Source organism: Salvelinus sp. IW2-2015, linkage group LG11 (genome assembly GCF_002910315.2).
Source record: "Salvelinus sp. IW2-2015 linkage group LG11, ASM291031v2, whole genome shotgun sequence".
NCBI classification, from domain to species: Eukaryota; Metazoa; Chordata; class Actinopteri; order Salmoniformes; family Salmonidae; genus Salvelinus; species Salvelinus sp. IW2-2015.
The window spans coordinates 38,472,753-38,482,957 of NC_036851.1; the positions used below are offsets into that span (position 1 = coordinate 38,472,753).

Below are 10,205 nucleotides of genomic sequence, written 5' to 3' on the forward strand. Positions count from 1 at the left end.
TTGAAGAGGACGTTTTACAACAAAGCAACGATTCTTTTGGACAAAGGACACCTTGCCCAAGATACTGATGAAGCTCATCCAAAAGTAAGAGCTATTTATGATTTTTATTCCGTATTTATGTGGAAAAATGTAAACGCATTTGTCGGCCATTGTTGCGGCACTAGTCTGGCTGTAACGCCACACTGTATGTCTAGTAACGTTAATTTTAAAATCTAACTCAGCGGTTGCATTAATAACTAATGCATCTTTCATTAGCTCTCCAACCTGATTTTTTTAGTCAATCTAATCGATAAATAATCGTAAACTAGTGGCCTTTCCAAGATGGCGCCGGCCAGAATGCATGCCATGTTTTGACAGATTACATTGCATAACCACGATTTGATGACTAAATATGCACATTTTTCGAACAAACTCTATATGCATTGTGTAATATGATGTTACAGGACTGTCATCTGAAGAATTCTGAGAAGGTTAGTGAAAAAATGTATTATTTTGGTGGTGATAACGTTATCGCTCTTTTTGCCTTGAATCAATGCTGGGGTGATGTTAGCTCATGTGGTATGCTAATATAACGATATATTGTGTTTTCGCTGTAAAACACTTAGAACATCTGAAATATTGTCTGGATTCACAAGATCTGTGTCTTTCAATTGCTGTACGCTGTGTATTTTTAAGAAATGTTTTATGATGAGTAATTAGGTAATACACGTTGCTCTCTGTAGTTATTCTAGTCGCTTTGGTGAGTTTTGTGATAGTGGCTGCAATGGTAAACTATGATTTATACCTGAAAAATGCAAATTTTTCTAAAAAAACATATGCTATACCATAAATATGTTATCAGACTGTCATCTTATGAAGTTGTTTCTTGGTTAGTGGCTATATATATCTTTATTTAGTCGAATTAGTGATAGCTACTGATGGAGTAAAAAACTGGTGGAGTAAAAAAAGTGGTGTCTTTTGCTAATGTGGTTAGCTAATAGATTTACATATTGTGTCTTCCCTGTAAAACATTTTAAAAATCAGAAATGATGGCTGGATTCACAAGAAGTGTATCTTTCATCTGGTGTCTTGGACTTGTGATTTAATGATATTTAGATGCTAGTATTTACTTGTGACGCTATGCTAGGCTATGCTAGTCAGCTTTTTTACTGTGGGGGGTGCCCCCGGATCCGGGATGAGTACCAAGTAAAAGCTAACGGACTTGCCTAGTTAAATAAAGGTAAAATAAAAATGTATAATAATAATTTAAAAAATCACGGCAACAGAATTAGACTCGGACCAAAAAAGAATGACTTGACAAATTGGAAAGAATTCACAAAAAAACCGAGCAAACTAGAATGCTATGTGGCTCTAAACAGAGAGTACACAGTGGCAGAATACCTGACCACTGTTACTGAAAGGAAATATTTGACTATGTGCAGACTCAGTGAACATAGCCTTGCTATTGAGAAAGGCCACCGTAGGCAGACCTGGRTCTCAAGAGAAGACAAGCTATGTGCACACTGCCCACAAAATGTGGTGGGAACTGAGCTGCACTTCCTAACCTACTGCCAAATGTATGACCATATTAGACATATGTATATATTTCCCTCCGATTACACAGACCCACAAAGAATTTGAAAACAAAACACATTTTGATAAACTCCCATATCCATTGTGTGAAATACCACAGTGTGCCATCGCAGCAGCAAGATTTGTGACCTGTTGCCACAAGAAAAGGTCAACCAGTGAAGAACAAACACATATTTGTCTATTTTTTTCCCTTTTGTACTTTTTGCACATTGTTATAAAACTGTACATAGCAATAATATGACATTTGAAATGTCTCGATTCCTTTGGAACTTTTGTCAGTGTAATGTTTCCTGTTAATTTATTATTCCTTTCGCTTTTGTTTATTATCTATTTCACTTGCTTTGGCAATGTAAACATATGTTTCCCATGCCAATAAAGCCCTTTGTATTGAGAGAGAATGCTGACCCAGCCTCTCCCTCAACCATGTTTTCCTCTGCTGTGTTTTTTGTGTGCCATGGCCAGTGTYCGTGTGCGAGTGTGTGTGTGTGAGGACATATTATGGGTTAAACATGCACATGGGGTGGTAAGGAATCTAGGCTGTGATTCTGCTGAGCTGCAGTTGCCTGTCTGAACCAGACAGGTCTGTTCGAGGAAAAATATGTTAGTCTTCTTTACATAAGACTTGTCCTATATATTACATTTCGTTGCTTTAATTATGGTTTATAAACAGTTCCTGCAGCCTTTTGGACATCAGGTTCAAACCGCTGAAAATACAATATTTTTACGTTTGGAAAATATATTTCACAGCGGTTTAGATAGTAGTACAATGATTTTCTACACTGTACTTGCTTCTTTTGTCACATAAACTGAAATTAGGCAACCTGTTTAGAATTTTAGCAACCCGGAAATGTCGGAGCAATTTCTGCATAGTACATCTTTAATGTTACAGAGAAAATTGAAGATGAAATTAAAGGGGGTTGGTAATAGCTGTGGAATACACATTGAACTGAGAGCATTTGGTGTCTTTGGCAGAAGAGAAACATATCCCTCATTCTCCCTTTGACTTTAATTGCTATTTTTTTTACTCTTTCTGATAAACTCTCTCTCTCTCCTCTCTCTCTCTCTCTCTCTCTCTCTCCACAGAGCATATTCTGAGCCCAATGTCTCTTCTCTTGAAGCCCTAGCATCGGTGTCTTCCTCTCCTGTCAGTGGTGGCGTCCCCTGTAGGAGCATGTCGGCAGCACAAACTCAGAAGGATAGCGAGGGTCCCTGGGGACTGGACTCCCTGGGCTTGAGCCAGAGAGAGCTGGTACTGGCTGAAGCCCTACAGATGGAGTATGATGCCCTGTCCAGACTCAAACAGGACAAGGGGGGGGACAGCCAGGGGACCAGCAGCCAGGGTGGTGGGAAAGTACCTACGCTACCCCCTTGGGAGGGCCAGAGGCAGGTCGATCGCCCCCTCCCACCCCGCCCCAGCCTTAGTCCTCCTGGAAGGAGTTTGCTAAGAGGGTTATCTGGCTCGGACCTCTCCCTCCACCACCTCCAGCCTGGGGGGTCCCACTCCCCACAGCCCTCCCCAGCCAGGGCCAGGGAGCCCATCTATATCCTGGAGAGTCCAGGGAAGGGAGACTACTTGAGTACCAGCTATGGGGAGTCTGGGTCTAGCTTTGGTTCTTCTCTGACTCTGCCTAAAGGCTTCCCCCCTCCTGATGACCCTCCTCCTGCTGTACCCCCCAGGACCCCTCTACTCCCCTCCTCTGAGCCCTTCCTGCCCCCCCGACCCACTACGACTCCCCGAGATGTCAACCTGTTCACCCCTGAGGTGGACCAGCCCAAACTGTCGTCAGGGGAGACGCTAAACTACGAGAGCCTCAACGACGCTCTCTCCAAGCTCAATGGGGATTTGCCATCTCCAAGGGGTAGGTGGGCCAACGGAGACCAATCAGGGAAGCCGTTGGCTCGGAGCAAGACCCWCCCCCCTCAGGTGCCCCRCCGCACCTACTTACCTATCCAGAAGAGCAACAAGAACCAGCACAGAGTGTCGGCCGACCCGGTAACTACTCACCCTGTGACAGCGTTACGACAGGTTCACGACAGCTTCATTACGTGACTTAGCATGACATAGCATTAATCCCCATCTAACGTTGTTACCTCATACCCTCATTCCATGTTTCCATAGGGAAACCTAGAAACAAATAAAGAGGCCTTGAAATGTCTAGTTTTGTTTTATCCGCAGTTTACTTCAATCCAGTCAAGTCCAGCACAGCTGTTTTCCGTTACTTTGAGTTCTGTGACACTGAATGTTCCATTACCTTCAGTTGTGACTCTGATTGTTCCTGTGTCTCTGTGTGTGATTGACACGTGTCTCTGTGTGTGATTGACAGGCATCTCTGTGTGTGATTGACAGGTGTCCCTGGGCACCAGGCTCAATGGTTTTGGCTATGAGCTCTTCCAGGTGTCAGAGGAGAGAGACGAGGAGGTGGCCGCCTTCTGCCACATGCTCGATGTGTAAGTGTATGGCCCAATCCCAAATCGAACCCTATGTACTTGTGTAGGATTTGATTGATATAAGCCACATGGTGAAACTTCCACTCACAGTATTAGAAGGCAAGATGGAGCTATTGCCATATTGCCTACACATGTCAAATCCTCTCAGAACTCCACATAGGGCGTATTGTTTAGGGGTTGATTTGGGATTGGGCCCAAATGTTACCATCTCACCCTCAGTCAGGCTGTTTAGAAACATTTCTGTGTCGTGGTTTTGTTGTGGTTGTATTGTGGGCAGGTTGTGGTCAGGCTGTCTATATGCAATTATCACCATGACTGTGTTGTCAGGCTATTTATTACCTGTTAATAATCACGACTGTGTGTTGTCAGGCTATTTATTACCTGTTAATAATCACGACTGTGTTGTCAGGCTATTTATTACCTGTTAATAATTATGACTGTGTGTTGTGTTCAGATTGCGCTCAGCATATCCGTGCAGTGACCAGTCTAAGAACACAGGGTTTGTGTGGTCACCCTCAGTGGGGCCTGAAGAGCTGCAACAGGGGTTAGGGGTCAGCGTCAAGGTTACGGTCATCAGCGACCACTTTAGAGAACCACTCACCTTCACCTGTGACGGTAAGACACCCCCACACACAATGCAGACACCACAGATTCAACAGCACAGCGATCTCACCCCTATTCTCATACACACCCTCAGTGAATGTAATGTTTGCTGGCCTCAGTCCTGTGCAGAAAACTGTTGTTCTCCAAGATCAGGGATCTGGGATAAGGGATTAGGAAAAGCCTGTTGTTGGAGTTCCCTTAATGTAATTACGCTGACTTCTCAATGAAACATGACTGACTCTCATTCATCTGTCTGAGAGGGAGAGAGAGATTTAAGGGATGTTTCTCTCTCCAGCTCACCCTTTCTCCATTAGTGTGTAAGACTCTGTGCTGTGGGTACCGTCAGGTCATGACCCATGATGGGGGCAGAGAGTATGTTTTCTCTCACTCAGAGAGATCAACCTGGCCAAATAAACAGTCACTATATTGCCTCATTCTTCGGTCTCTCTCTCTCTCTCTTTCTCTCTCAGGGTCGTCTACGGTAGACCTGTTGATCTACCAGACGTTGTGTTATGCTAATGAAGACCTCGACCACATTGATGTCGACCACTACCTCCTCAAAGTCTGCGGTCAGGCCGAGTTCCTACAGAAGTAAAGACAACCATCTAGACTTTGGCTACACACTCCTAGACTTTGGCCACACACTCCTAGACTTTGGCCACACACTCCTAGACTTTGGCTACACACTCCTAGACTTTGGCTACACACGCCTAGACTTTGGCTACACACGCCTAGACTTTGGCTACACACTCCTAGACTTTGGCTACACACTCCTAGACTTTGGCTACACACTCCTAGACTGTGGCTATACACTCAAATCAAATGTTATTGGTCACATACACATGGTTAGCAGATGTTAATACGAGTGTAGCGAAATGCTTGTGCTTCTAGTTCCGAACATGCAGTCATATCTAACAAGTAATCTAACAATTTCACAACAACTAGCTTATACACACAAGTGTTAATGAATGAATAAGAATATGTACATAAAGATATATGAATGAGCGATTGCCGAACGGCATAGGCAAGATGCAGTAGATGGAATAGAGTACAGTATATGCATATGAGATGAGTAATGTAGGGTATGTAAACATTATATAAAGTGGCATTGTTTAAAGTGACTAGTGATACATTTATTACATGCAATTTGTTATTATTAAAGTGGCCAGAGATTTGAGTCAGTATGTTGGCAGCAGCCACTCAATGTTAGTGATGGCTGTTCAACCGTCTGATGGCCTTGAGATAGAAGCTGTTTTTCACACTCTCGGTCTCAGCTTTGATGCACCTGTACTGACCTCGCCTTCTGGAGTCTCAGCTCATAGTCTCAGCCCTGTGTTTGTGTGCGTGTATGCATGCATGGCTCAACCTTACGTTTCTGTGTTTGTGTGTTTGTATGTGAGAGGCCCAGGCTATAGGAATGTGTGTGTTTAAGCTTTGTCATGAATGACAGGGCAGTGAGTTGGGGGTAGACTGTGGGAGGGAGAGAGCTGGAGTGTGTGTGTGTGGTTTGTGGTGCAGATGTACACACAAATGTAACTGAAGGACTCAATTGTGGTAGTTTTTAACAAGCTCTGCTGATGTCTGTGGGCCGACCTAAACCGCCCCTAAAACACAGACTCTTCTAGGCCCTTTTCCCACACATACACACACTCACAAACTCACGGACAGAAATGGTATGTCTGTGGGCCAGCTTAGCCACAGTGGGTTTCCCCTAAAACATGTCCTTTCCCCCCGCACCACACACACACCCTGACACACACACCCTGACACGCACACACCCTCCCTCCCACTCCCCTATGAAGTCTTCTTTCTTTCAGAGGAATACAGCCAGACAGGGTTGAAATGTATTTTACAGCAAGCTTCATTCCGGTCCAGTGCAGCTGAACATGTATGTGTGTGTGTGCGCATGTTTTCTGGCTCTGTGCACCTGTGTGTTTAATTTCTGTCTCAGAGCAGCAGCACATGTACAGTTGTGGCCAAAAGTTTTGAGAATGACACAAATATTAATTTTCACAAAGTCTGTTGCCTCAGTTTGTATGATGGCAATTTGCATATACTCCAGAATGTTATGAAGAGTGGTCAGATGAATTGCAATTAATTGCAAAGTCCCTCTTTACCATGCAAATGAACTGAATCCCCCCAAAACATTTCCACTGCATTTCAGCCCTGCCACAAAAGGACCAGCTGACATCATGTCAGTGATTCTCTCGTTAACACAGGTGTGAGTGTTGACATGGACAAGGCTGGAGATCACTCTGTCCGGTGATTGAGTTCGAATAACAGACTGGAAGCTTCAAAAGAGAGGTGGTGCTTGGAATCATTGTTCTTCCTCTGTCAGCCATGGTTACCTGCAAGGAAACACGTGCCGTCATCATTGCTTTGCACAAAAAGGCTTCACAGGCAAGGATATTGCTGCCAGTATGATTGCATCTCAATCAACCATTTATTGGATCATTAAGAACTTCAAGGAGAGCGGTTCAATTGTTGTGAAGAAGGCTTCAGGGCGCCCAAGAAAGTCCACGAGCGCCAGGACCGTCTCCTAAAGTTGATTCGGCTGCGGGATTGGGCACCACCAGTACAGAGCTTGCTCAGGAATGCAGCAGGCAGGTGTGAGTGCATCTGCACGCACAGTGAGGCGAAGACTTTTGGAGGATGGCCTGGTGTCAAGAAGGGCAGCAAAGAAGCCACTTCTCTCCAGGAAAAACATCAGGGACAGACTTGATATTCTGAAAAGCTACAGCGATTGGACTGCTGAGGACTTGGGTTAAGTCATTTTCTCTGATGAATCCCTTTCCGATTGTTTGGGCATCCGGAAAAAAAGCTATCCGCGGAGAAGACAAGGTAACGCTACCATCAGTCCTGTGTCATGCCAAAGTAAAGCATCCTGAGGCGACCATTCAGTGTGGAATTGCGTCTCAGCAAGGGAGTGACTCACTCACAATTTTCCTAAGAACACAGCCATGAATAAAGAATGGTACCAACACATCCTCCGAGAGCAACTTCTCCAACCATCCAGGAACAGTTTGGTGACAAACAATGCCTTTTCCGCATGATGAGCACCTTGCCATAAAGGTAAAAGTGATAACTAAGTGGCTCAGGGAACAAAACATCGATATTTTGGGTCCATGGCCAGAAACTCCCCAGACCTTAATCCCATTGAAGACTTGTGGTCACATCCTCAAAGAGGCGGGTGGACAAAACCCCCACAAATTCTGACAAACTCCAAGCATTGATTATGCAAGAATGGGCTGCCATCAGTCAGGATGTGGCCACGAAGTTAATTGACAGCATGCCAGGGCGGATTGCAGATTCTTGAAAAAGAAGGGTCAACACTAAAAATATAGACTTTTTGCATCAACTTCATGTAATTGTAATAAAGCATATGACATTATGAAATGCTGTAATTATACTTCAGTATTCCATAGTAACATCTGACAAAAATCTAGACACTGAGGCAGCAGACTTTGTGGAATTAATATTGTGTCATTCTCGAAAACTTTTGGCCAATAGTGTGTTGTGTCAGTCTTTCTGTTTGTTTGTTTTTCAGGCTCAGAGCAACTGTGTGTTTCTCTCTCTCTCTCTGTGTGTGTGTTTCCGCCTGCAGCAGAAAGTGTGTTTTCCCCCGATAACCTGCGCTGTTTAAAGTGGGCGGGACTTGCTCTGTGTGCTGAGGTCATTGCTTGTTACCCAGCTGTCAATCACAGGGCTGGACAGTAGTAGGGTTTTAGCTCTCTCCTTTTATTTGCCTCCCGTCTCTCGCCTTATTTATGGAGCAAACAAATCACCTCACAATGAACCCCCCAGGCCCATATTGTAGTGGTTTCCCCTGTGTGTGTATTCACTAAGTACAGCTGCACCACATCATTGTGTAGGGACATGGCTTATCCACTTGAATGGCATACTTCTCCTAAAGTTATTTTATGATTAATGTTCTGTTTTCAATGCTTTGATTATTGTATTTTTTTGGGGGAAACTTTACAATAAAATCTCTGTCTCTCTGTCTCGCTCTCTCGTCTCTGTTTGTCTCTCTGTTTGTCTCTGTTTCTGTTTGTCTCTGTGTCTCTGTCTCTGTCTCTCTCTGTCTCTGTTTGTCTCTCTCTCTGTCTCTGTGTGTGTGTCTCTCTTCTGTGTGTGTCTCTCTTTCTCTCTCTCTCTCTGTGTCTCTTCTGTCTCTCTTTCTCTTCTCTCTGTCTCTGTTAGTTCCCAGACGTTGACAGGGTTGGAGCATATCCAGCTGTGTGTGAAGTTTGACTGGACATTCGTCTCTTCCTCACAAGAGAGGCTCTGCAACACAGAACTGGGCCGCACGTGAAAACACACACACACACACACACACACACACACACACACACACACACACACACACACACACACACACACACGCATGCAGTAGCAGAGACGCACACACTCTTGTTTGATTATGTGGTTGTGTTGTGCTTGACAGGAGGAGGATGATGAGACGGCCTCTACGATGAACCACAGCATCCTGCTGCAGGAGCGACCAATCAAACAGACAGTTACTAGGTGAGGGGAGGGGCCTAGAGCTCTCACGCCACTGATTACATTAGAGATGCAACCTTTATCAAGGTGATTCCTAATCTGATTGGATAACTTGGATGATTGGAAGTAAAATAATGTCATCTGGCTACCAACTTGGACGGATTAGTCAAGTCTTTTTGGAATATGTGAAAACTTCTTTAAAAAGCAATAGAAGGCCTTAGGCTGGGACTTTGATATCCTTAACAGTGTTGTTGATATTTCTTTGTTTGAACAGGGAGGCTTTGACTCTGCTCCTGGACACCTTTCACAACGAGGCTGAGTCCTTCCTTCTATCAGAGGTAACCTGGTACATATACGCACATAAAAACACACAAGAAGGAACACAAACATTTTAGGTTTTTTTATTCTTAAAATGGATGTGTAAGGTTGAATTCTCTATGTTCTTTCCCTCCCGCCCTCTGTAGGTGGAGCTTGTGTTGCACGTGGAACGGCTCGTCCAATCAGTGAAGGCTCTCTGCAGCTCGCTGGCTGCTGTGGAAACGCCTGACATCACTTCCGCCCTCAACCAGCTTCCAGCATGCCCCTGTCGTCTGCAGCCCAGAGTCCAGAAGGTAAACACACACACTCACAATCACATCTACCATGCTTCAGATACACATATCTAGGATCAGTTTACCCTCCCCCAATCAWAGCCTTAAATATTATGGTCTAAATACAAAACTGATCTCAGACCGGTACACAAGGATAACTTCATGAATTACTGTACTCCTGTAACTCCAGAACCAAAGGTTGGTTGATTGGATTCTGTAACTGTGTGTGTCTCTTCACAGGATTCATCAGTGCTGGCCATCAGAGAGAACAGAGGTAAGTTCCACACTAATTGAATGTCCTACAATAGCACTGAATAATCCACACAGAGATACTGGCTGGTAGGGGATGACAGAGAGGACAGACAGAAGAGGGGAAGGAGGATAGGAGACAGACAGACAGAGAAAGGACAGGACAGAAGAGGAACTGAGGATAGATAAAGAGGAGTGATGAGATACTGTAGATGGAAGAGAGGAGCAAGGGAAGGGTCCAGG

General features: G+C 44.5%; 1 protein-coding gene across 1 annotated transcript in view; it reads left to right on the forward strand.

The window, feature by feature from the left end:
- The window catches only part of LOC111970337 (phosphatidylinositol 4-phosphate 3-kinase C2 domain-containing subunit beta-like), a 79,846-nt gene that overhangs the window by 18,183 nt on the left and 51,458 nt on the right, over positions 1 to 10,205 (forward strand). Inside the window, 9 exon segments of the mRNA XM_023997016.2 lie at positions 2,656 to 3,565; positions 3,920 to 4,020; positions 4,475 to 4,635; positions 5,094 to 5,214; positions 8,824 to 8,931; positions 9,067 to 9,147; positions 9,398 to 9,461; positions 9,588 to 9,734; positions 9,954 to 9,987. Coding sequence (XP_023852784.2) covers positions 2,744 to 3,565; positions 3,920 to 4,020; positions 4,475 to 4,635; positions 5,094 to 5,214; positions 8,824 to 8,931; positions 9,067 to 9,147; positions 9,398 to 9,461; positions 9,588 to 9,734; positions 9,954 to 9,987 — 1,639 coding nt within the window. The 5' untranslated portion in view covers positions 2,656 to 2,743.